This window comes from Pollachius pollachius (genome assembly GCF_949987615.1).
Source record: "Pollachius pollachius genome assembly, chromosome: 2".
Classification (NCBI taxonomy): Eukaryota; Metazoa; Chordata; class Actinopteri; order Gadiformes; family Gadidae; genus Pollachius; species Pollachius pollachius.
In genome coordinates, this window is record NC_136935.1 from 46,814,924 (window position 1) to 46,840,492 (window position 25,569).

Sequence of the window (25,569 nt, forward strand, 5' to 3'; positions counted from 1 at the left end):
CTGCTAGTGTTACTACTGCTACTACTATTGCATCTGCTAATATACTACTGTTTTCTTCCTTAGGTGTCAGGTGACCTGGATATCTCGGATGAATATAGTGACAATAGTGACTATAGTGACAAAGACTACATCCCAGATACAGATGGTGACTCTTCAGATAGCTCTCACAGCAAAGAGTTCAACAACATTAATGCTATGGGCCATAAAGTAGCAAGAATTGCATCACACAATCCAAAGGCTAATACATCAGTAAGCTTGAGCTGTGCTTCTTCAGAACCCATGGATGGTTGTAGCCCACCAGAGGAAAGCTTACCTTCTGTCACACCAATTCCAAACAGGTCATCAACAAGTGCAAAATATGGAAGATACAACAAAAAGCAATTCTGTCTTTACTGTAAGAAGCCTAAATCTAAACTAGCAAGACACCTTGAGCATGTCCATTCCAGGGAGCCTGATGTGGCAAAAGCATTTAGCTTTGACAAGAAATCGCATGAAAGAAGAGTGCTTTTACGCATTCTGACAAGTAGAGGAAACTTTTTACACAATGCAAAAGTGTCAAGCACTGGTACAGGAGAGATGGTGGCACGACGGCGGCCCACCAAAGCAAAAACAGCTGAAGACTACAAGCACTGCATTCATTGTCAAGGCATGTATGCAAGAGAGACATTGTGGAGACACATGAGATACTGTCCTTTGCTACCTAAAGCTCAAGAACAACAAACTGGGAAAAAGAGGGTTCAGTCACTCCCTTACTTGTCCCTACCACCACCGGAGGATGTAAGTAAAGCTGTATGGAACATTGCCTGTGAGATGAATAATGATGAGGTTGCATCCGTAGTCAGAGGGGAAAGATACATATTACTTCTTGGACAGCAGATGTACAACAAAAGCAAAACGACTTCTGGAAGAAAAGAAAACATACGTCAAAAGATGAGAGAATTAGCCAGACTACTCATCACTGCGAGATCTGTGACACCCTTGAAGACCTTACGAGACTTCATCATGCCTTGCAACTTCCGATATGTAATAAATGCAGTGAGATCTGTGGCTGGATACAATGAGGAAAGCAACTTATTCGGAATTGGGTCTCTGGCAGTAAAACTTGGACATAGTTTAAAGAAGATTGCAAACATCTTAGAATGCAATGCACTCATGGTAGGTAATGCAGAGGATGCAGAGTCTGCTCGCAACTTCTCAACAATTTACGACAAAAAATGGAATGAGTGCATTTCAGCTGGGGCACTGAATACTCTTGCTCAAGCTAAATGGAACAAGCCTCAAGTCCTGCCTTTCACAGAAGACGTCAAGAAGCTACACTCCTTCCTTGCCTCCAAACAGAAAAATGCAACGAGTGCCCTGCAGGTTGAGCCAAATTCCAGGAACTTTGCCATTCTCTCGAAAGTGACATTGACCCAGGTCATTCTGTTTAACAGGAGAAGGGAGGGTGAGGTTTCAAAAATGATGATGAAATCATATGTTTCTAGGGATCACACACAGATGCATAAAGACATTGCTTTGGGACTCAGTGCTTATGAGAAGAAGCTTTGTGATTACTTTCAAAGGGTGGAAATATGTGGGAAAAGAGCGAGAAAGGTCCCTGTTCTGTTAGCCCCTCATATGGTTTCTGCCATAGACCTCCTCATTGAGGAAAGGGAAAAATGTGGAGTACCCATGGAAAATGAGTACCTGTTTGCTCGTCCAGCTGCTCTCACACATTATCGAGGTGCAGACTGTTTTCGTGAGTATGCAAGGGCCTGTGGTGCAGAAAACCCAGGTACCCTCTCTTCTACCAAACTACGCAAGCAAGTTGCAACCTTATCTACCATGCTCAATATGAAAGAAAATGAATTGGATCAACTTGCCGGCTTTCTTGGGCACGACATTCGAATTCATCGTGAATTCTACCGTCTCCCAGAGAGCACTCTTGAATTGGCCAAAGTCAGTAAAATCCTCATTGCCATGGAAAAGGGAAGACTACCAGAGCTGCAAGGGAAAGGACTAGATGACATAATCATAAACCCACAAGGTAATTTTTGTGGGAAATATGCCTGATTTTCATTACTAGTTTACCTTACTTAAAAATGATACTATACGTCAAGTCATATCAAGCCTAAAACTTTGTATAAGTGTCACTTAACAAAGCGGCCTGTGCTTTGTCAAATTAGATGAGCTAGACATGTCCAGTGGTGTTTCCAGTGATGAGGAGGGGTTTTCTGGCCTACATCAGACCCAGAACAAAATGAATCAAGGATCCTCTTCAATGCCGCATTCCAAGGACGAAAACCTGATTGGTAATCAAAACGTTTTTGAGCAATGTAATTGGTATTTGTCTATTTGAGAGGGTTAATGTCTAACTTAAGGTTTTCAGTTACATTGTGCACCGCCATCTGATGATCCTATTTAATGTGTTAGATTGTTCCAGTGATGAGATGGAGTCTGCTGACCTGCGTGCGATCCACAGTGAGAGGACTCAAGGTGTAGCGCGGAAACGTGAGTTGGGGAGCAAGTCAGGTGTAAACCCCAAGGGCTGGTATTCTGCCTTGTAACTGTTGAGAGGCCCGGTCTTACACAGTGTTATTTGATCTATCGAGATAATATATTTTGGGCGTAATCATGAAGGGGAGGGGGGGGGGGGGTCATCATGATAGTGACTGACTTAAAGTAGCAGATTAAGTTGCTACATAGGAGTCCTCCTCACTGCTACAGAGTTTAGATGTACCAACACAAATTCTACTCTTCAGTGATATTTTATTTATTTATATTTTATTTGTAATGTATTCTGTATTGTTATTGTATGTGTTTCTAACATGAATATAAATGCAAACTTAAACAATTGTATGTTTAACATTCACTAATGCACATCTTCAGTTAAAGCTTGAAACTTAAGGAAATCTACTTCCTTATCTATTCACAGGGTCCCAGAAAAGACTTGAAGAAAGTCCTGATTCCACCCTACAAACCACCATGAGCCACACAAAACCAAGTAATGAAATACATTCAGAGTAACAGTGACAGTTGATTCAGAAATTTAAAGAGGTCAATTGTATATTATGGCTTTGAATGATAACGATCAATTGAGGCGTCTATTGGCATATACAATTCGAGTGAAAACATTCTTTGTTGTATGTTCCTTACCAGGTGCAAATGTAAACTTGAGGAGGAAGTGGGAGACTGCTGAAGTCCAAGCAATTGAAAGACATTTAATGGACTACATAAGGGGATGTAAAGTTCCTGGAAAGAGGCATTGCATGTCTTGTCTGTTGAGTGAACCCGTCGCACTGAAACATCGGAATTGGTCTGGCATAAAGTATTACGTCAACAACCGTATTGTTGCCCTGAAAAGAAAAATGAGCCAATAGGTCCGAGCAGAGCAGGGCTGTTCTTGCCCTTCTGCTTTTGCTCAACGCAACATGTTCTAAATTAGTTTTGTTAATTTACAGACAACTGTGACTTTTTATACATGTCTATGTATATGTATACAAGTGAAAACATAATTAACTTGAAAGCCGCTATATGCATAACACAAAGTGAAATGAAACCTTGAATAAAACATTCATTGGGATTAACTTGTTTGCGACATGGTTTGATTAAGTTGTACCCATAGTACCCAGATTTAATTTTTGTCCTGATTTGTTAGTTTGGATGAGAAAAATTGTGTGTGTGTATGCTAGTCCCAAAAAGTCATATAAATCTGACAATGTCCCCATATGTAGGTAAATTTCATTTAATTGAAAAAAAGGACTTAGGTAAAATATAAACAAATGGCTATAATAAGGATTTTTTTTTAAAAAGGAAACTGTTTTTAACTTGTCTCTACGACCTTCAGAAAGGCACGTCCCCATATGTAGGTGGTTGGTCATGTGTCCCGTCATGTCACAGAAACAAGTATGTGTGTGTGTGTGTGTGTGTTATATAACACACACACATAACCTCAACCCAATCAGCTGGACTAGGTCCAGAGAGGTGGAGGGTCAAGCTCCGCCCCTTTTGTTCTGCATTGAGCACCACTTGGCATCCCTGGCTCATAGATTGCAAAATAGAAAGTCACCCCTTTTTCCCCACACTAACTCATGGTTTCTTTTGGCCTCTCTCCCTCTCGGCCGTCAGGGCGTTGACCTGCATGTTCATTGCTACATCATGGAGGAGTTTGAGATGGCCAACAGGGATCCCAAGTTGAAGCAGCAGCGGGCCACGATGATGAGGAGAAGGAGGATGGCAATCATGCAGGGCAGGGTCATGCCTAAGGCAAGTTGCAAGTCCTCAACATCCTGAGGTCAAACCCCCATCTCATGGCAGCTTTCGTCAAGCAGAGAGCAGCCAGGCGGTTGCAGCAGGCCCCGACGGCTCCTCCCCCAGCAGAACAGCTGGTAGCTTCACCTGATTCTGGCTCTCCCTGATGGAGACCGTTTGTTTGGCTTTTGTTTGCTCTGGGTTTGGATTGCTTCCTGTCGATTGGGGTTGGGATTGGTTTCTTTTGCTTTACTTAACCCACACAAAGGTCCTTACCTCCATATCTACCACTCATGCAAAGCATTACAAGCCCACTGTCATTCACATATTTCATTAATTGCTAAAATACAATCTGATGTATTTATATATATATATATATCTGTGCTGTGGGCAATACCAGGAAGAACATGGTCTCAAACTGTTAACATGGCAAAATATGCAATATTTACAATATACAAATAGAAAGTCACCCCCTTTTCCCAACACTAACTTATGGTTTCTTTCTGTGTGTTCATTGCTACATCATGGAGGAGCTTAAGATGGCTAATAGTGATGATGTGGCCACCAAGAGCCCCCAGGATCTCCAGCGTCTGAGTATCCAGCGCTGCATCCAGTCGCTGGTCCACGCCTGCCAGTGTCGCAACGCCAACTGCTCCCTGCCGTCCTGCCAGAAGATGAAGAGGGTGGTGCAGCACACCAAGGTCTGCAAGAAGAAGACCAACGCCGGCTGCCCCGTGTGCAAGCAGCTGATCGCCCTGTGCTGCTACCACGCCAAGCACTGCCAGGAGAACAAGTGTCCCGTCCCCTTCTGCCTCAACATCAAGCACAAGTTGCGGCAGCAGCAGCTGCAGCAACTTGTGCCGAACTCCCATCACCCTCCCGCAGCCTAACACCCCTCAGACGCCCCAGCAACCGCTCTCCAACCAGCCCCAGACCCCCAGTGCAGCGGCGCTCATGTCCCCTTCTTTCCCCGACGCTCATTGCACGTCTCCCTCATGGAGACCGTTTGTTTGGCGTTGGTTTGCCCTGGGTTGGGATTGGTTCCCGTGGATTTGGGTTGGGATCGGTTTCTGTTGCTTTACTTAACCATCACACAGTTCTTTCGATCCATATCTACCACTCATGCAACGCATTACACGCCCGCTGTCATTCACATATTTCTTCTGTTATCCATTCATTTCTAAAATAAAATCGGATACTTTTTTGTCTTTGTCTCTAAGCCGGATGGTCTCCCTCTATTACTGTGGTTTCACTAGGTTGTAACCATATTGGTGAAGTCTGAAGGCTTCAGAATGACTCCCTCCCCATGACTATCAGAATTTAAAACTTCAGTAACAGTGAACTAACTGTTACTGCGACTGTTGGACACCAACTAGCGCAGCGCGATCGGCTGGGTGGCGTGAGTGGAAGGGAGGCCCAATGTATGATTATCTTAAACAAAGAGGCGTCCGTCCGCTTCAACATATTTTATTTGTTTAATATATCAATTGTAAATACAAATGTACAGTATGTATATGTATTGATAACTTACTAGTTATCAATCATCTTTGAATTTATCATCTTTGTCCTCATCTTTGAATTTACTATCGGTCAGCATGGACTACAGATATGTACAGGTCATTTGAAGATAAAAGCCAGTTGAAAAGTTGCACACTGAACTTTAAATAAACTGTGTGCAATAAAAAAAAGAAGCTAAGGGCCAGACCTCCTACCTCATGTCCCAGAGAGCCTTGTTTGATGCAGAGACAGAGCACAGACTCAGTGAGAAAATCAAGTCACTTACGCAAAAGGTTTTACAGAAGAATCTCTAAAAGCAGATCATATAAAAAAAAAAAGTGAGTAGGTAAAGAGAGTCAGAGAGAAAGTAAGTGCATCTGAAAGAGAAGCGCTCATATTTAACATTTAGAAAAATTCTCCTCTACCCAACAGCATCTTACCCTTATTTCGAATAATTGGCGACCATTGGGCGCATCATCTGTGGGAGGCTGTTCGGTGGAGAGGGACGAACTAGGCCAGCTCCACCTCCGGCTCAGGTCCAGCCCATCCTAAAACGAAACTGTATGCGGATGTGTGGAGTTTAATCTGTGTGAAGCTGATCTCGACCCACCGTTGATTTGGAGGATCGCTGCCGAAAGAGGGTAAGACGACACGTATAATAGTATAACAGGCGCGCGCGCGTGTGTGTGTGTGTGTGTGTGTGGTAGCGTCGTATGAGCAGCAGGTTTTTCTTTTGCTTAGTTTCTGCGTCAGCTATTTTAGACTTGTCTGATCTTAAGTCTGGCAACGATGTTTCATAACATATACTATGTTAATTATCGAACATTCTATCAACCTAGCATAGCTTCAGAAGGTACCGGAAACCTGTAACTTTGCTTTCGATATCTCATTCCATGACGTCACAGTGTCAGCTACAGTAATTGCTCTTAAGCTTAATGCACCACTTTACCAGCAGGTGGCAGAACATCACAGATAAACGGCATCTACTATTAAACCCGTGCGTTTGTGTATCTGTTTTTTAATATTTCAAAATATTCAAAATATAATAATTGGATGCATTGGTTGGAAGTTTGCCTATGCCAACCGAGGCCACTCTCCAACGCAGGCCGGACCTTAAAGGGGTACACACATCATTTATCAAAAGTCCGTTTTGATGTGTATTTTGACACTGTATACTTTAGAAACATTGTTGATGAATACTTTGATATGTTTACTTCCGGTAAACCAGTTATAAGGCATACTTATGCAATTGTATCATACCTATCTAAATCAAACAATGTTTACTATGATTAATTCATTAGGCCATTGCCACCATGCTCGCCAAATAGAAGGACCCGGTTATCGTTGCTTGCAACTATATTAATTATTCATATTCCGGATTGGTAATGTTTACATCTCAGCCCCTGATTGCACATCATTTTCACGCTTGACATTTCTATTCCCAGGAAATAGATCCTCAAACTGTTTGGCTGTGCAGGTTGCATAGAATAACACATAAACGGCATCTACTATTAAACCAGTGTATGTGTGTGTGTTTTTGTTTGTCTCTGTCTTATGTTATGGGTTATGGGAGCAAAAAAACAAACTGTTGAAGAAAGACAGAAGCATAGTTGTGTCTAGGAGTAATGACTACAGCTATGACTCTGTGCTGTGTGCAATACCAGCAAGAACACCTTCTCAAACAGTCAACATCGTTCTGCGTGATCTTGCAAGTTCCTTCTTCCAAGTATGAAGAGCAAGTACGTTCTCCCCAAGACCACAAATCCGTTCTTTGCATTCTCGGTATTGAGACCATGGTGGTCAACCATGGTGTTCGAATTCCATCAGAAACAGTGGATTCACTGATACTCTATCACCTAAACCTAACCATAACCTGTAAACCTTACCATAACCCTCACTGTAACTAGGTTGATTGGCTTTGACCTAAAACCCAATCAGCTGGACTAGGTCCAGAGAGGTGGAGGGTCAAGCTCCGCCCCTTTTGCTCCTCCTTTTTCCCCACACTAACTCATGGTTTCTTTCGGCCTCTCTCCCTCTCTGCCGTCAGGACGTTGACCTGCGTGTTCATTGCTACATCATGGAGGAGCATGAGATGGCCAACAGGGATCCCAAGTTGAAGCAGCAGCGGGCCACGATGATGAGGAGAAGGAGGATGGCAATCATGCAGGGCAGGGTCATGCCTAGGGCAAGTTGCAAGTCCTCAACATCCTTAGCGTTCATCAAGCAGAGAAAAGCCAAGTACCAGCCATTGCAGCAGGCCGAGACGGCCCCCCCCCCTGCAGAACAGCTGGTAAATTCCCTTGATTGTGGATCAGCCTCTCCCTGATGGAGCCAGTTTGTTTGGCATTGGTTTGCCCTGGGTTGGGATTGCTTCCTGTTGATTTGGGTTGGGATTGGTTTCTTTTGCTTAACTTGAAGTGTAATTCCGGCTGGGGTCTTTCAGTATTCTGGTGGTCCTGCCCTTGCACCGCTTGATATAAATGTCTCCTAGATTAGGGATTTCCCCCACTATGATACGCTAAGCTGAATGCACAACTCTCTGCAGAGCCTTATGGTCCTGCATGGTGGTGTTCCCATACCAAGCGGTGATGTTCCCAGTCAGCATGCTCTCAATGGTGCAGGTGTAGAAGCTCTGCAGGTCTGGTTTTGATGCTCTGAATTTCTTCAGCCTCCTGAGATGGAAAAGTCTCTGTCTGGCTTTCTTTACCATGGTGTCCAGGTGGGTAGACCACGTCAGATCATCAGTGATCTGGACACCGAGGTACATAAATGTATCGGGCTCATCATGTTCCTTCTGTCCCCCTCTCCTTCCGCAGCTCCAGCAACAACCCCAGCAGCAGGCGGCCATGTTGGCCCTGGGAGGCGGTACAAGTGGCGTGCCGGCGCCCGCGGCCGTCCCCACAGCTGACCCGGAGAAGCGCAAGCTGATCCAGCAGCAGCTGGTCCTGCTGCTCCACGCACACAAGTGCCAGCGTCGAGAGCAGGCCAACGGGGAGGTGAGGGCCTGTGCCCTCCCGCACTGTCGCACCATGAAGAACGTGCTGAACCACATGACCCACTGCCAGGCCGGCAAGTCCTGCCAGGGTGAGTGTCTCCACATCACACAGTTGTTCCGAACGTTCACCCACACTGCACCCTCACCCACCCTTCGGCCTCACCCACCCTGCAGCCTCACCCGCCCTTCTGCCTCACCCACCCTACTGCCTCACCCACCCTACTGCCTCACCCACCCTTCGGCCTCACCCACCCTGCGGCCTCACCCGCCCTACTGCCTCACCCACCCTACTGCCTCACCCACCCTACTGCCTCACCCATCCTGCTGCGTCTCGCCACACTGCAGCCTCACCCACCCTGCGGCCTCACCCACCGTGCCGCCTCACCCACCCTGGTGCCTCCCCCACCCTACTGCCTCACCCACCCTGCGGCCTCACCCACCCTACTGGCTATCATATTTAACACTGATTCAGGCTGCAAATGACCACGATCTGACGCGGGGAACTAAAGACACAATCCCTGTAGTGAGTCCTAGTGTGTCTAGTTTTTTATAACAGCCATGGAGTCAGGCAGCAGCACTTTTCTAAAGTCTTCGTTCTGTGAATATTTCTACAGGATAGGCCATTTACAAAGTACCCAGCCCTGAACAGCAGGGTACAACTGAACAACAACTGAAATGCAATTAAACCTGATGAGTCAACTTTCGAGAATTCTCCAATGATTACAAAATTGATATCTCTGTGTATCCCTCTGGCAGTCAACCTAAAAAGCAGTAAAAATCAGCAGTGTGTGTGATGCGCACATGGACTGTATAACAAACATTAAAATAGAACTTCTGTATTTGTTCATTGGAAACTATCAAATCTTTGGTTTTTGTGAGGCGCCTTCAAAACAAGAAGGCCTTGATTTATAGTTCCTTGTCAGTTATTTGATCTCAAATAATAACTTGAAGCAGATGTAGAATCTAAATGGTTAACATTTAAGACCAACATTTTGTATAGTTGCAATGGGTGAAAAACACCTAGCGGAACATACTTGAGAGAAGTATGGTTTAATATATACATAAGAATACTTTATATCTACATAGGGGACTGCTTTCTCTGAACATGCATGTTTTGAGTGTAGGCTAGAACAAACAGGACGCTTTTTCTATTAAAAATCATAAACTCAAAACTTGATACTTGGCTACTCGATGATGTCGTAGATGAAGACATTATTTTTGGAATACATGCATAACATTTCCACACAAAAATATCTGAAAACGAGAGTTGTTTATATATTTTGTTATCGAGCGATACATTGAAAATATTTTACTATTTAAAATTGGCAAATCTTATTTCATTGCAGAGCTGTGAGCAATACATTGATTCAATCACACTGACAACTGTCTAGGAGTAGCCCCTCCTCTCTGAGAAAACTCTGAATCAGAGCATGATCATGAAAACTAGATGATGACTAGTTGAATAATAGTCGGGATGGAATGCTTTTAGTCAACTAACGCAATTCTTAAGTTGGAGACAGCCCTTATTCTGGCTCAATCCATGGAGCTAATAATGTGTGAAATTTTCAAGACAGTCCAGACATTGGGGATGTCCAAACTCTTTAAAATCCCATTTTTATAATTGTATTCATTCCATTCTATTTCCATCCATTTAATTGTCCCAACCTGCACACACAAGGTTTTAAGCTAGCAATGTTGAGATTTTACATCGCCTAACCCTTCTTGGTCACTACCAGTATTGCGCTAAACAACTCCCCTGAAGCTAGTCTCATTTACATTTGGCGTCATCTGCTGCTTTGCGCTGGCACCCTCCACATGGTTGCGAGCCAAACTATTGGAGACCGAGGTTTAAATTCATGTGGCCGTGTTCATGCTAACAAATGGGCCAGCTCATTTCCTGTAAACCTGGCCCTCATCATCAAAATTTTACCCAAATTACCAAAGAGACACAGCTCATGGTTGAATTGTTGATGCCTTTACGGCTTTTACCAAGGACATTGGTAGTCGGTTAACAATTCACCTGAGGGAGCTTTTCTTCATTGATGCTATTGTTAAGTTTGGACGAGTCGTCTAAATATGAGGTGATTGCTCAGTGAAGCCAAACAGGCAAAGGGCCCGTAGGTCAGTTTAATTTGAGGAGCTGCCAAAAGTGTTTCCATTTTGTGAAAGCGTAAACAGTGTAATTGTATGTATTTGCGCATTGTCCACAAAGCTTGAAGCCATCATAATCGTTGTCCTTCTGCTGATGCAGCAGCAGCTCGCTGGGCAGCGAGGCAATGTGCTCCAGGCCCTGGCTCTCATATGTCCAGGCTGCTATCGTTCATCAGATTAGCTACTAGACTGTTGAGCAAGCCACAGCTCCAAAGCAGAACAAGCGATTGTATCTCACACCATGGACATTCCTTTTCTCGTGTGGGAAACGTTCATCCGACCGTGGCCTCAAGTTGATTCTTTTGCTGCAGATCTAGTTCTTATTGTTTTGCCTAGAGTATTACTGAGGAGCATGCAAGAGTTTGGATGGTGTGTTCTGTGCATAAACAAGTGCCGGTCACTCCAGGCATACATCAAAAAATGTGAGGAAAAAGTGAGTGAGACCTTGATGAATGCTGGCAACCTGCAGATCTGAACTTTTGCCTCCCTTTTGCTTGCTCACTGGCTCTCTGACTCCTCTTTCTCTCTCTCTCTCTCTCTCTCTCTCTCTCTCTGTCACTCTGTCTCTCTGTCTCTCTGTCTCTGCCTCGCTCTCTAGTGGCTCACTGTGCGTCGTCCAGACAGATCATCTCTCACTGGAAGAACTGCACACGGCACGACTGTCCTGTGTGTCTGCCGCTGAAGAACGCCAGTGACAAACGCACCCAGCAGCGTGAGTACACCGCCTCCTGGGCCCATGTCTGCAACAGCAAATAAATCAAACAAGTCTGTCTTTATAATGGAAGAAAAATACTGATGAAGTCGTACAAGTCATGTTATATTATTCATATGTTTAACACAAACTTTCTGTCCTCCCAACTTTAGTACCAATTTAAAAACGCTCCACATGAACCATATCTTTGGCCGTCTGCCCTCCTCTGTACTGAACTGAAATGCTTGTTCATGGTCTTTATTTTTGTCTCAAGTTCGCTTATATCGTGGATTAATTGGCTCTGGCCCAACGTATAAACGTCTTTGTTTTCTCTCGACTGCTGCCCCCTCAAAACCAATTTGCAGTTTATTCTGTAAAATGAGTTGGGTGCAACCCGCCTTGCTCTTCACTTTTGCCCTGTGGCCTTGTTTGTCTTCCTCTTGATGTTCTGCGACGTGTCCTTCAGCACTCGGCACTGTGCTCCAGCCTCTATGGTCGTTAGTTTGTTCGCACGGGGGTGAGAACAACGCCACAGCTTGTGCTTTCCCCAAAACAAATAACCACTCTGAGATTTCTTCGCTCTGTTTCCTCCATTGCTCTCTCCAAGAACTGAACCCAGGGAAATATGTAAATGGTACGTCCCCCAAAGGGATTTATGCATTTATTCAGTTCTCTGCCGTTCAAAGCACTGGATTAAGGCTCTGGCGTCTCAAACCAACGGTATTATACTAGGGGTGTGTAGCTTGTCTCTAAGCGTCTATGTATTAGACATGATCAATACTTGAAGAATGCAATCCAGATGCTTTGATCAAGTTGGATTCGATGCAAAATATACTTGTTCTCTCCAGCCAATACAAATTACCCAATTTGGATTCCAATGCAAAAGTAATGTATTGAACCACTCCTTTTCCCTCCACAGCCATGCTGAGCTCTCCCAACACAGGTCTTCCCAATCCCATGTCGTCAGTGGGTGCTGGCCAGACCAGCACCCCTTCCATCAACACCTCAACCCCCATAGACCCCAGCTCCATGCAGAGGGCCTATGCGGCCTTGGGGCTGCCCTACAGCAGCCAGACACCAGGGCAAACCCAGGCTCAAGGGGCCGGGCAGACGTCAGGAGCGACCAACGCACAAACCCAGCAAACACTGCCGCAGCAGTTGAGACCCATCAATGCAATTGGTAAAGTTTGTTTACCACCTCACCAACAATTCCCATAATACTCATAATACCACAGTCCCTTAAATGATCTCAAACTACTATTATTCCCTGTTTCGCCTGGTTTATTGCGTTATATATTTAGGGTGTGAAAGGGAAACCCATTTAACATCTCACAATGTTAAACATTGATGTCATGGCCCGGGGCACAGTGCTGCCTCACAGCCTGAAGGCCCTGGGTCTGAACCCAGGCCGGGGGGACCTTGTGTGTGTGTTGGTGTGTGTGTGTGTGTGTCTGTGTGTATGTTCTCCCCGTGTCCACGTGGGTTTTCTCCGGATGCTCCAGTTTCCTTGCACACCATAAAGACCATAGAGACATGCATGTTGGGTTTATACACCTGTGTATCAACCAAGGCACACAACCAAGGCACCAGCAGTCAAAGAGGCTGCACCATAAAGACCATTGAGATGTACATGTTGGGTTATACTCCAGCTTGGGCACTCGACCAAGTCATCAGCAGTAATATAGGCTGCCGATGGGTCAAATGCAGAGATCTCATTTTGTTGTGTAGTACATGTGCAATGACAATAACTAGGATTCTTCTCCTTATCCAAAGGATCTCAAATGATGCGATGCTATGTCTCTGTCATTAAAGGAAACCAGATGGCCCCCGGAGGCACAGGGATTGGCGGGCCCACGTCCAACCCGAGCAACCTCCACGCTGACCCCTCCCTCCCCAACACGTTCAACACTAACAAGTCAGTCCTGTATCATTGGGTCTTTGTAATTTCCGAAACCTCATTCATTCTGCATAATACTTTGCTGGGATGGATATATTTATAGAGCTTCTTCGTATGCAACAGTGGATGATCAAATTAGTTTAAAGACATCTGACCCTTAGTGCACTCCTAACTATCCCAAGAAGGAGGGCTCCCTCTTCAAGGTTTCTTCCCTTGGACTTGTGGACTTGTTTCTGGCTGTAGGGTTGCAGGGTGTTGTATAATGTGGGCCAGACAAGCCTTTTGAGAATCTAACGTATTACGGGCTTTAGAAGTGAAATGCACTTACATGCACTGTTTTTCCCTATGATTCTCCCACCGACCCGCCTTTGGCTCTCCAGTCAGCTTCTCTCGGACGGCTCTTCTGTGGCCTCTAAGGGAAACCTACCCACGGCAGCTCCCCTCTCCGCCACCAGTACCAGGAAAACGTGGCATGAACACGTGACGCAGGACCTCCGCAATCACCTGGTCCACAATCTGTACGTACACACACCTGCAGTAGATGTTCGATATGCTTTCAATGCATGGCTACTGCATGCACCACCCATGAACAGTGGAACAGCTATCAATATCTGGTTGTAAATCATCTCTTATTGCGTTCAAAGAATGCTTGTCGGTAAGAGAGTTCTTGTGGTGAAGTTGGATCAACCGCAGGCTTTGTCATTTGCTGAGGAAGTTGTTGGCCTGGGATATGTGCATTTGTATTGTTGTAAGTAACACTGCTGAATCTCATCTCCCTCTATCTCTCCCTCTCCGTCTCCACCTCTGTCTCTGTCTCTCTCTCTCTCGTTTTGTCTCTCTCTTGTCTTGTCTCTCTCTTTTGTCTTATCTCTCTCTCTCTCTCTCTTCTCTCGTGTTCCCCGGGCTACAGAGTACAAGCCATATTCCCCACTCCGGACCCGGTAGCCCTGAAGGACAGGCGAATGGAGAACCTGGTGGCCTACGCCAAGAAGGTGGAAGGGGACATGTATGAGTCGGCGAACAGCAGGGTGAGTCTCTGGAAACAGGCTGCCACAAGGACAAACCTTGGCCGCTTCACTTCTGGGAAGGCATCGGACTCTTGTAGAATCTGCAGTGAAGCAGTGATAAGAAAAGCAAAAGACACTCCTAAAGTTGATTTGATATATTCTGGTTTATTTCCCTCCTCTCACCGTAGGACGAGTATTACCACTTCCTGGCTGAGAAGATCTATAAAATCCAGAAGGAACTGGAGGAGAAGAGACGCTCGCGGCTGCAGAAGCAGATCATTAATCAGGCCCCCCTGACTGCACAGGGGGGCCAGCCGCCTGGCCTCCCCCTGCCCAGTGCCATGGGCCCCAGGCCACAGAGTAAGTAGACCTTCCCTACCTCCACCAGGGAGGGTGCCCACGTGGGTTTTCTCCGGATGCTCCAGTTTCCTTGCACACCATAAAGACCATAGAGACATGCATGTTGGGTTTATACACCTGTGTATCAACCAAGGCACACAACCAAGGCACCAGCAGTCAAAGAGGCTGCACCATAAAGACCATTGAGATGTACATGTTGGGTTATACTCCAGCTTGGGCACTCGACCAAGGCATCAGCAGTAATATAGGCTGCCGATGGGTCAAATGCAGAGATCTCATTTTGTTGTGTAGTACATGTGCAATGACAATAACTAGGATTCTTCTCCTTATCCAAAGGATCTCAAATGATGCGATGCTATGTCTCTGTCATTAAAGGAAACCAGATGGCCCCCGGAGGCACAGGGATTGGCGGGCCCACGTCCAACCCGAGCAACCTCCACGCTGACCCCTCCCTCCCCAACACGTTCAACACTAACAAGTCAGTCCTGTATCATTGGGTCTTTGTAATTTCCGAAACCTCATTCATTCTGCATAATACTTTGCTGGGATGGATATATTTATAGAGCTTCTTCGTATGCAACAGTGGATGATCAAATTAGTTTAAAGACATCTGACCCTTAGTGCACTCCTAACTATCCCAAGAAGGAGGGCTCCCTCTTCAAGGTTTCTTCCCTTGGACTTGTGGACTTGTTTCTGGCTGTAGGGTTGCAGGGTGTTGTATAATGTGGGCCAGACAAGCCCTTAAAGAATCTAACGGATTACGGGCTTTAGAAGTGAACTGCACTGACATGCACTGTTTTTCCCTATGATTCTCCCACCGACCCGCCTTTGGCTCTCCAGTCAGCTTCTCTCGGACGGCTCTTCTGTGGCCTCTAAGGGAAACCTACCCACGGCAGCTCCCCTCTCCGCCACCAGTACCAGGAAAACGTGGCATGAACACGTGACGCAGGACCTCCGCAATCACCTGGTCCACAAGCTGTACGTACACACACCTGCAGTAGATGTTCGATATGCTTTCAATGCATGGCTACTGCATGCACCACCCATGAACAGTGGAACAGCTATCAATATCTGGTTGTAAATCATCTCTTATTGCGTTCAAAGAATGCTTGTCGGTAAGAGAGTTCTTGTGGGGAAGTTGGATCAACTGCAGGCTTTGTCATTTGCTGAGGAAGTTGTTGGCCTGGGATATGTGCATTTGTATTGTTGTAAGTAACACTGCTGAATCTCATCTCCCTCTATCTCTCCCTCTCCGTCTCCACCTCTGTCTCTGTCTCTCTCTCTCTCGTTTTGTCTCTCTCTTGTCTTGTCTCTCTCTTTTGTCTTATCTCTCTCTCTCTCTCTCTTCTCTCGTGTTCCCCGGGCTGCAGAGTACAAGCCATATTCCCCACTCCGGACCCGGCAGCCCTGAAGGACAGGCGAATGGAGAACCTGGTGGCCTACGCCAAGAAGGTGGAAGGGGACATGTATGAGTCGGCGAACAGCATGGTGAGTCTCTGGAAACAGGCTGCCACAAGGACAAACCTTGGCCGCTTCACTTCTGGGAAGGCATCGGACTCTTGTAGAATCTGCAGTGAAGCAGTGATAAGAAAAGCAAAAGACACTCCTAAAGTTGATTTGATATATTCTGGTTTATTTCCCTCCTCTCACCGTAGGACGAGTATTACCACTTCCTGGCTGAGAAGATCTATAAAATCCAGAAGGAACTGGAGGAGAAGAGACGCTCGCGGCTGCAGAAGCAGATCATTAATCAGGCCCCCCTGACTGCACAGGGGGGCCAGCCGCCTGGCCTCCCCCTGCCCAGTGCCATGGGCCCCAGGCCACAGAGTAAGTAGACCTTCCCTACCTCCACCAGGGAGGGTGCCCACGTGGGTTTTCTCCGGATGCTCCAGTTTCCTTGCACACCATAAAGACCATAGAGACATGCATGTTGGGTTTATACACCTGTGTATCAACCAAGGCACACAACCAAGGCACCAGCAGTCAAAGAGGCTGCACCATAAAGACCATTGAGATGTACATGTTGGGTTATACTCCAGCTTGGGCACTCGACCAAGGCATCAGCAGTAATAGAGGCTGCCGATGGGTCAAATGCAGAGATCTCATTTTGTTGTGTAGTACATGTGCAATGACAATAACTAGGATTCTTCTCCTTATCCAAAGGATCTCAAATGATGCGATGCTATGTCTCTGTCATTAAAGGAAACCAGATGGCCCCCGGAGGCACAGGGATTGGCGGGCCCACGTCCAACCCGAGCAACCTCCATGCTGACCCCTCCCTCCCCAACACGTTCAACACTAACAAGTCAGTCCTGTATCATTGGGTCTTTGTAATTTCCGAAACCTCATTCATTCTGCATAATACTTTGCTGGGATGGATATATTTATAGAGCTTCTTCGTATGCAACAGTGGATGATCAAATTAGTTTAAAGACATCTGACCCTTAGTGCACTCCTAACTATCCCAAGAAGGAGGGCTCCCTCTTCAAGGTTTCTTCCCTTGGACTTGTGGACTTGTTTCTGGCTGTAGGGTTGCAGGGTGTTGTATAATGTGGGCCAGACAAGCCCTTAAAGAATCTAACGGATTACAGGCTTTAGAAGTGATCTGCACTGACATGCACTGTTTTTCCCTATGATTCTCCCACCGACCCGCCTTTGGCTCTCCAGTCAGCTTCTCTCGGACGGCTCTTCTGTGGCCTCTAAGGGAAACCTACCCACGGCAGCTCCCCTCTCCGCCACCAGTACCAGGAAAACGTGGCATGAACACGTGACGCAGGACCTCCGCAATCACCTGGTCCACAAGCTGTACGTACACACACCTGCAGTAGATGTTCGATATGCTTTCAATGCATGGCTACTGCATGCACCACCCATGAACAGTGGAACAGCTATCAATATCTGGTTGTAAATCATCTCTTATTGCGTTCAAAGAATGCTTGTCGGTAAGAGAGTTCTTGTGGGGAAGTTGGATCAACTGCAGGCTTTGTCATTTGCTGAGGAAGTTGTTGGCCTGGGATATGTGCATTTGTATTGTTGTAAGTAACACTGCTGAATCTCATCTCCATCTATCTCTCCCTCTCCGTCTCCACCTCTGTCTCTGTCTCTCTCTCTCTCGTTTTGTCTCTCTCTTGTCTTGTCTCTCTCTTTTGTCTTATCTCTCTCTCTCTCTCTCTTCTCTCGTGTTCCCCGGGCTACAGAGTACAAGCCATATTCCCCACTCCGGACCCGGTAGCCCTGAAGGACAGGCGAATGGAGAACCTGGTGGCCTACGCCAAGAAGGTGGAAGGGGACATGTATGAGTCGGCGAACAGCAGGGTGAGTCTCTGGAAACAGGCTGCCACAAGGACAAACCTTGGCCGCTTCACTTCTGGGAAGGCATCGGACTCTTCTGCAGTGAAGCAGTGATAAGAAAAGCAAAAGACACTCCTAAAGTTGATTTGATATATTCTGGTTTATTTCCCTCCTCTCACCGTAGGACGAGTATTACAACTTCCTGGCTGAGAAGATCTATAAAATCCAGAAGGAACTGGAGGAGAAGAGACGCTCGCGGCTGCAGAAGCAGATCATTAATCAGGCCCCCCTGACTGCACAGGGGGGCCAGCCGCCTGGCCTCCCCCTGCCCAGTGCCATGGGCCCCAGGCCACAGAGTAAGTAGACCTTCCCTACCTCCACCAGGGAGGGTGCTTTTGATTTTGCAGGTTAGCTGGAGAAGTTAGTCATTAAGGGAATGGCTCTCCCCAGAACTAAAATGAAGCATTTTCTGTGAGTGACAGTGATAAGTGACAGTGATAAAGATCTATTGTTTGTGTGGGATTTGAGCTCAATGTTTAACTCTACGACTCATATCTGTTCATACAAATCCAACTGTAGCGCATCGCGCAGCTTAGTTTGACTGGCTGAAAGGTCTTTGCAGCAACGACTGTTAAACAATGTCCTTGTGGTCCTCTGATTATGCCTCCTGCTGTCCTTCATTACCTCCAGACGGTCCCGTGCCTCTTCCCAACGTGCCAAATCAGATCCTGAACCGCATGCAGGTCCCCCAAGGTGCGCCACTTGTCCTATTGTGTAAACACACGTTGTGACCGTACAATCTGGTTTGTTTGTGTGTGACTGCTGCCAAAGAATAATGTGCTCTCATGAGACTGATTGACTGGTTGACTGTTCTTTGCAGGGATCAACCAGTTCAACACTATGGCTCTTCCCAACGTCCCGATGTCCCAGGCCCCCATGGCACAGCGGGCCGCGTCCCTGATGAACCACCCACAGCAGATCACCATGAGCTCCGTGCCAGCGGTCAGTAGCCACACCGACACCGGTTGTCAAGGCTGGTTTATCATACAGACGCACAGCAGACGGCAGGCTCAATCGAATGGGAGGTACTCGAGTGTATTCACTCAAAGTGCTGGTTATTACAAGTAGGGCTGAGCCCAATAGTCTGCTAGTTGACAAATTAGTCACCGGGCTCTTTGCTCACCTCGGGAGACTATCATAAAAAATGAGGGCATGTGCTTATCATAACAAAAAACATGCTTCTTATTTTCAACCAATGTTGGTCAAGTAGTCTAAGATAAGCAGGTGCCCTAATTTTTATGATAGTCTCCCAGGGTTTCTTCGTGGTTGAAACTGAAAAAGGTTAGTTGGCTTACTGGCAGGTCCGGGTGGGAGGACTTCCCTGCGCGTTCAATGAACCAGGAACACCCAGCAAGAAAACTGAAAGTGAAATTTAAATCAGCATAAGGCTGTTGTTTTTTGTATTTAGAGTTTCACACATTTCAATAGCAGTTCATGCGTTTTTTACATTTTTTTTGTTTTTGTTTTTGTTAAAGAGAAATTGGATATTTAGCAGATATTCACTTTCCAAACGACCCTCCCGATCACTAAAGATGGATGACTGGTACGTGTCACAGTGTGTCAACAGTTCATCCCAGCCGAGGAGCCATTGGGCAACGGTAATCTCTATAGAGCCATCTGTGGTCAATATTTCTACACAAAAGGCAAATAAAAAAGTACCCTGCCTATTAAGGAGCCTCACTTAAATGCGATTAAACCCTATATTTCCAAATGTCTGAAACATTAAAATCTCAGTTTAGAAGTGTGTCCTGCTAGCAGTAAATCGTAAAGGGCAGGTGACAGAAAAAGCCCCACTGTTTAAAGAACATATTAAATTTGACTTTCGATATGTCAGATGGTGAAAACTACGTGAACATTTTTTGATCACCATAAAAGTGCCTTCAGAGCATTAGGTCTGGACCACAGTTTTTGGAGGTTTTCTTGCATCCCTTATGCAAACAAGAACAACATGAGGAAACTAAACATGTTTAGATAAATATAAAACGTAATATAAAAAGTCTGCTGCTAACCCTTTTGGAATGGAGATCCATATCCCAGCCGCTCTGGGCAAACGGACGACCAGTCAAACGGAGTTGAGCTAGGCCAGTTTAGTATAATGTAAAAAAGGCCATAGTCTATAATGGAGCCAAACCGGCTCTTGGTATACAGCAGTGGTTGTCAAAGTGGGGTACATGGATTGATCTAGGGGGGACTCTGAAGGAATCTGAGATTTACCTTCCCACACAGTCCTGTGGCTGACTGACGCATCAGTACGAAAAAAAAAAGTATACACTCCCCTTCCTCTTATCCAGGACGGAAAGTCACGCACTGAAAGGTCTACACGGCATGCTCTTGGCCGTTGATAAACATTGCCATGAAAACAGACGTTTGGTCTAAAAGTCGTCTATATGTATGTGTGTATTTGCGTGTGCTCTTATTCTTTATGCAGCCGAATTCAGTGAGCAGACATTTTTCGTGAGCTGTCCGTGATGCTGGGGGGTACTCAGTAGGATGTAAATCGTCACTGCGGGCACATGACTCGTCAGCTTTGGCACGACTGGTGCAGAAGGAGATCACAATCTCCTGCTGGGTCCTTAACCTCAGCCCTCCTGTGCTGCCGTTTAGATGGCCATGTCCCCGTCCCGGATGTCCCAGGCCCAGGGCATGATGGTGGCCCTCTTTGTTTAGCGTTGGTTTGCCCTGGGTTGGGATTGGTTCCCGTGGATTTGGGTTGGGATCGGTTTCTGTTGCTTTACTTAACCATCACACAGTTCTTTCCCTCCATATCTACCACTCATGCAACGCATTACGCGCCCGCTGTCATTCACATATTTCTTCTGTTATCCATTCATTTCTAAAACAAAATCGGATACTTTTTTGTCTTTGTCTCTAAGCCGGATGGTCTCCCTCTATTACTGTGGTTTCACTAGGTTGTAACCATATTGGTAAAGTCTGAAGGCTTCAGAATGACTCCCTCCCCATGACTATCAGAATTTAAAACTTCAGTAACAGTGTAACTGTTACTGCGACTGTTGGACACCAACTAGCGCAGCGTGATCGGCTGGGTGGCGTGAGTGGGAGGGAGGCCCAATGTATGATTATTTTAAACAAAGAGGCGTCCTTCCGCTTCAACATATTTTATTTGTTGAATATATCAATTGTATATACAAATGTATAGTATGTATATGTATTGATAACATTGAATTTACTATCGATCAGCATGGACTACAGATGTGTACAGGTCATTTGAAGATAAAAGCCGGTTGAAAAGTTGCACACTGAACTTTAAATGAACTGTGTGCAATAAAAAAAGAATCTAAGGGCCAGACCTCCTACCACATGTCCCAGAGAGCCTTGTTTGATGCAGAGACAGAGCACAGACTCAGTGAGAAAATCAAGTCACTTACACAAAAGGTTTTACAGAAGAATCTCTAAAAACAGATTATATAAAAAAAAAGTGAGTAGGTTAAGAGAGTCAGAGAGAAAGTAAGTGCATCTGAAAGAGAAGCGCTCATATTTAACATTTAGAAAAATTCTCCTCTACCCAACAGCATCTTACACTTATTTCGAATAATTGGCGACCATTGGGCGCATCATCTGTGGGAGGCTGTTCGGTGGAGAGGGACGAACTAGTCCAGCTCCACCTCCCGGCTCAGGTCCAGCCCATCCTAAAACGAAACTGTATGTGGATGTGTGGAGTTTAATCTGTGTGAAGCTGATCTCGACCCACCGTTGATTTGGAGGATCGCTGCCGAAAGAGGGTAAGACGACACGTATAATAGTATAACAGGCGCGCGCGCGTGCGTGCGTGCGTGTGTGTGTGTGTGTGTGTGTGTGTGTGTGTGTTAGCGTCATATGAGCAGCAGGTTTTCTTTTGCTTAGTTTCTGCGTCAGCGCTCAGATATTTTCGGAAAAACTTCAATAATGTTTTCAGAAACAGCTGAGGTCAAAATGCGGCGGGCCACATGATCTATAGACTTGTCTGATCTTAAGTCTGGCAACGATGTTTCATAACATATACTATGTTAATTATCGAACATTATTCTATCAACCTAGCATAGCTTCAGAAGGTACCGGAAACCTGTAACTTTGCTTTCGATATCTCATTCCATGACGTCACAGTGTCAGCTACAGTAATTGCTCTTAAGCTTAATGCACCACTTTACCAGCAGGTGGCAGAACATCACAGATAAACGGCATCTACTATTAAACCCGTGCGTTTGTGTATCTGTTTTTTAATATTTCAAAATATACAAAATATAATAATTGGATGCATTGGTTGGAAGTTTGCCTATGCCAACCGAGGCCACTCTCCAACGCAGGCCGGGCCTTAAAGGGGTACACACATCATTTCTCAAAAGTCCGTTTTGACGTGTATTTTGACACTGTATACTTTAGAAACATTGTTGATGAATACTTTGATATGTTTACTTCCGGTAAACCAGTTATAAGGCATACAAATGCAATTGTATCATACCTATCTAAATCAAACAATGTTTACTATGATGAATTCATTAGGCCATGGCCACCATGCTCGCCAAATAGAAGGACCCGGTTATCGTTGCTTGCAACTGTATTAATTATTCATATTCCGGATTGGTAATGTTTACATCTCAGCCCCTGATTGCACATAATTTTCACGCTTGACATTTCTATTCCCAGGAAATAGATCCTCAAACAGTTTGGCTGTGCAGGTTGCATAGAATAACACATAAACGGCATCTACTATTAAACCAGTGTATGTGTTTTTGTTTGTCTCTGTCTTATGTTATGGGTTATGGGAGCAAAAAAACAAACTGTTGAAGAAAGACAGAAGCATAGTTGTGTCTAGGAGTAATGACTACAACTATGACTCTGTGCTGTGCGCAATACCAGCAAGAACACCTTCTCAAACGGTCAACATCGTTCTGCGTGATCTTGCAAGTTCCTTCTTCCAAGTATGAAGAGCAAGTACGTTCTCCCCAAGACCACAAGTCCGTTCTTTGCATTCTCGATATTGAGACCATGGTGGTCAACCATAGTGTTCGATTCCATCAGAAACAGTGGATTCACTGATACTCTATCACCTAAACCCTAACCATAACCTGCATACCATTACTCTCACCATAACTAGGTTGATTGGCTATAACCTACAACCCAATCAGCTGGACTAGGTCCAGAGAGGTGGAGGGTCAAGCTCCGCCCCTTTTGTTCTGCATTGAGCACCACTTGGCATCCCTGGCTCATAGATTGCAAAATAGAAAATCACCCCTTTTTCCCCACACTAACTCATGGTTTCTTTCGGCCTCTCTCCCTCTCTGCCGACAGAACATTGACCTGCGTGTTCATTGCCACATCATGGAGGAGCATAAAATGGCCAATAGTGATGATGTGGCCTCCAAGAGCCCCCAGGATCTCCGGCGTCTGAACATCCAGCGCTGCATCCAGTCGCTGGTCCACGCCTGCCAGTGTCGCAACGCCAACTGCTCCCTGCCGTCCTGCCAGAAGATGAAGAGGGTGATGAAGCACAACAAGAGCTGCAAGCGCAAGAACAACACCGGCTGCCCCTTGTGCAAGCAGCTGATCGCCCTGTGCTGCTTCCACGCCAAGCACTGCCAGGAGAACAAGTGTCCCGTCCCCTTCTGCCTCAACATCAAGCACAAGTTTCGGAAGCACCGGCTACACCGGGCGGGGATGATGAGGTGGAGGATGGCCGCCATGCAGGGCCGGGTCATGCCGAACTCCCATCACCCTCCCGCAGCCTAACACCCCTCAGACGCCCCAGCAACCGCTCTCCAACCAGCCCCAGACCCCCAGTGCAGCGGCGCTCATGTCCCCTTCTTTCCCCGACGCTCATTGCACGTCTCCCTCATGGAGACCGTTTGTTTGGCGTTGGTTTGCCCTGGGTTGGGATTGGTTCCCGTGGATTTGGGTTGGGATCGGTTTCTGTTGCTTTACTTAACCATCACACAGTTCTTTCCCTCCATATCTACCACTCATGCAACGCATTACACGCCCGCTGTCATTCACATATTTCTTCTGTTATCCATTCATTTCTAAAATAAAATGGGATACTTTTTTGTCTTTGTCTCTAAGCCGGATGGTCTCCCTCTATTACTGTGGTTTCACTAGGTTGTAACCATATTGGTAAATTCTGAAGGCTTCAGAATGACTCCCTCCCCATGACTATCAGAATTTAAAACTTCAGTAACAGTGTAACTGTTACTGCGACTGTTGGACACCAACTAGCGCAGCGCGATCGGCTGGGTGGCGTGAGTGGGAGGGAGGCCCAATGTATGATTATCTTAAACAAAGAGGCGTCCGTCCGCTTCAACATATTTTATTTGTTTAATATATCAATTGTAAATACAAATGTAGAGTATGTATATGTATTGATAACATTGAATTTACTATCGATCAGCATGGACTACAGATGTGTACATGTCATTTGAAGATAAAAGCCGGTTGAAAAGTTGCACACTGAACTTTAAATGAACTGTGTGCAATAAAAAAAGAATCTAAGGGCCAGACCTCCTACCACGAGAAAGTATCTCATGAGCACGGGGAAGTATCGTGCGTATATCACTGGCAGTGTGTGTGTGTGCGTGTGTGTGTGTGGGGTCGACGAGCGAGCGATAGTAGGGTGACCAGATCCCAATTCACCAGAAGTGGGACAAAGACTACGTTTGAGCGGGACAATGCGGGACAAAGTGGGGGGAAGAGGAGGCGACCTGGGACCTTCAGTGGGGGTTTCAGTCCGCAATAACAGATAATCCCCCGTTCCCCCCTTGTCCGTTCTATTTAGAAACATATTTGATAAACGTGTTTTATTTCGCTTATTTAGTTATATTTCATAATTAATAAAGGCCGCCACCAGAGGGCGCCTTCAACGCATTTGCCGCCCTAGGCGATTGACTAGGATCGCCCTTGCATTGCTTCTTGGTGGTGGGCGTGCCCTTAACCGGCGCCCGCGTCCCAGTTTGATTGACTGACATGATCAAACAACCAGCCCCTGCACCTGATGACAGCCCTGCTGTCTCCGCACGCAGCTATTTATTAAATGCTAGAAGATAAATCACGCATTTCCAAAAAAAAAAAAATCGAGTCAGACTGTCAATAACAATGCGGGACAACGTCTCAATTTGCGGGACGCGTTCAAAGTCATGGAAATGCGGGACTGTCCCGCACAAAGCGGGACATCTGGTCACCCTAAGCGATAGCGTGCGTGTCAGTTTAGTGAAGTAATGAACGAGTCCGGTTGTGTGCAAGAATCAAGTTCCCAGCCTGTCAAGAATGGGTGGCCGCTTCATTCCAACCATAGTCCGACCTATAAGCCACTTTCTCGTGCTCACCAGTTACTTTCTCGTGCTCACGAGAAACGTTATTTTTTTATTTATTTTCCCCGGTGTCCCTTTACGGTTTCCGTACCCAG

The 25,569-nt window shown here is 45.9% G+C and overlaps 2 protein-coding genes and 1 long non-coding RNA gene across 9 annotated transcripts; all 3 read left to right on the plus strand.

Moving 5' to 3' along the window:
• Positions 1–2,411: 2,411 nt before the first annotated feature.
• Positions 2,412–3,277, plus strand: LOC307070495. Its single transcript, XR_013811563.1, has 3 exons — positions 2,412–2,490; positions 2,915–2,983; positions 3,139–3,277. It is a non-coding gene; the product is annotated as an uncharacterized lncRNA (long non-coding RNA).
• Positions 3,278–4,112: 835 nt separating this feature from the next.
• Positions 4,113–5,327, plus strand: LOC307071904 (histone lysine acetyltransferase CREBBP-like). 2 transcript variants are annotated; one of them, XM_079731031.1, is made up of 2 exons: positions 4,113–4,367; positions 4,761–5,327. In XM_079731031.1, exons 1-2 carry the CDS (start codon positions 4,290–4,292, stop codon positions 5,118–5,120), a joined length of 438 nt encoding a protein of 145 aa, XP_079587157.1. In that variant the 5' UTR covers positions 4,113–4,289; the 3' UTR covers positions 5,121–5,327. The 2 variants fall into 2 exon arrangements, with proteins under 2 accessions (XP_079587157.1, XP_079587158.1); XM_079731032.1 differs by having other exon boundaries at positions 4,764–5,327.
• A 953-nt stretch (positions 5,328–6,280) lies between these two features.
• On the plus strand, positions 6,281–24,232 carry LOC307070942 (uncharacterized protein). Of its 6 annotated transcripts, XR_013811597.1 has the most exons (22): positions 6,281–6,368; positions 7,775–8,017; positions 8,544–8,811; positions 11,472–11,585; positions 12,484–12,744; positions 13,377–13,479; positions 13,842–13,979; positions 14,372–14,489; positions 14,657–14,828; positions 15,204–15,306; positions 15,669–15,806; positions 16,199–16,316; positions 16,484–16,655; positions 17,031–17,133; positions 17,496–17,633; positions 18,026–18,143; positions 18,304–18,475; positions 18,810–18,872; positions 19,000–19,121; positions 19,655–19,777; positions 21,710–21,919; positions 23,466–23,606. XR_013811597.1 is itself a non-coding variant. In XM_079729731.1 (20 exons), the coding sequence occupies exons 2-20, from the start codon at positions 7,805–7,807 to the stop codon at positions 23,901–23,903; spliced, it is 3,072 nt and encodes a 1,023-aa protein (XP_079585857.1). In that variant the 5' UTR covers positions 6,281–6,368; positions 7,775–7,804; the 3' UTR covers positions 23,904–24,232. The 6 variants fall into 6 exon arrangements, 4 of the variants coding, with proteins under 4 accessions (XP_079585857.1, XP_079585859.1, XP_079585860.1 ...); XR_013811598.1 differs by lacking the exon at positions 19,655–19,777; XM_079729731.1 differs by lacking the exons at positions 19,655–19,777; positions 21,710–21,919 and having other exon boundaries at positions 23,466–24,232.
• The last annotated feature ends 1,337 nt before the right edge of the window (positions 24,233–25,569 follow it).

Excerpts from the sequence above, each read along its gene's own strand:
- LOC307071904 (XM_079731031.1), top strand. The coding sequence starts at position 4,290 with ATGGCAGCTTTCGTCAAGCAGAGAGCAGCCAGGCGGTTGCAGCAGGCC. Across the intron at positions 4,368-4,760 it reads CTCCCCCAGCAGAACAGCTG|GAGCTTAAGATGGCTAATAG; the intron begins GTAGCTTCACCT and ends TACATCATGGAG.
- LOC307070942 (XM_079729731.1), top strand. The coding sequence starts at position 7,805 with ATGGAGGAGCATGAGATGGCCAACAGGGATCCCAAGTTGAAGCAGCAG. Across the intron at positions 8,018-8,543 it reads CCCCCCCTGCAGAACAGCTG|CTCCAGCAACAACCCCAGCA; the intron begins GTAAATTCCCTT and ends CTCCTTCCGCAG. Across the intron at positions 16,656-17,030 it reads CATGGGCCCCAGGCCACAGA|GAAACCAGATGGCCCCCGGA; the intron begins GTAAGTAGACCT and ends CTGTCATTAAAG.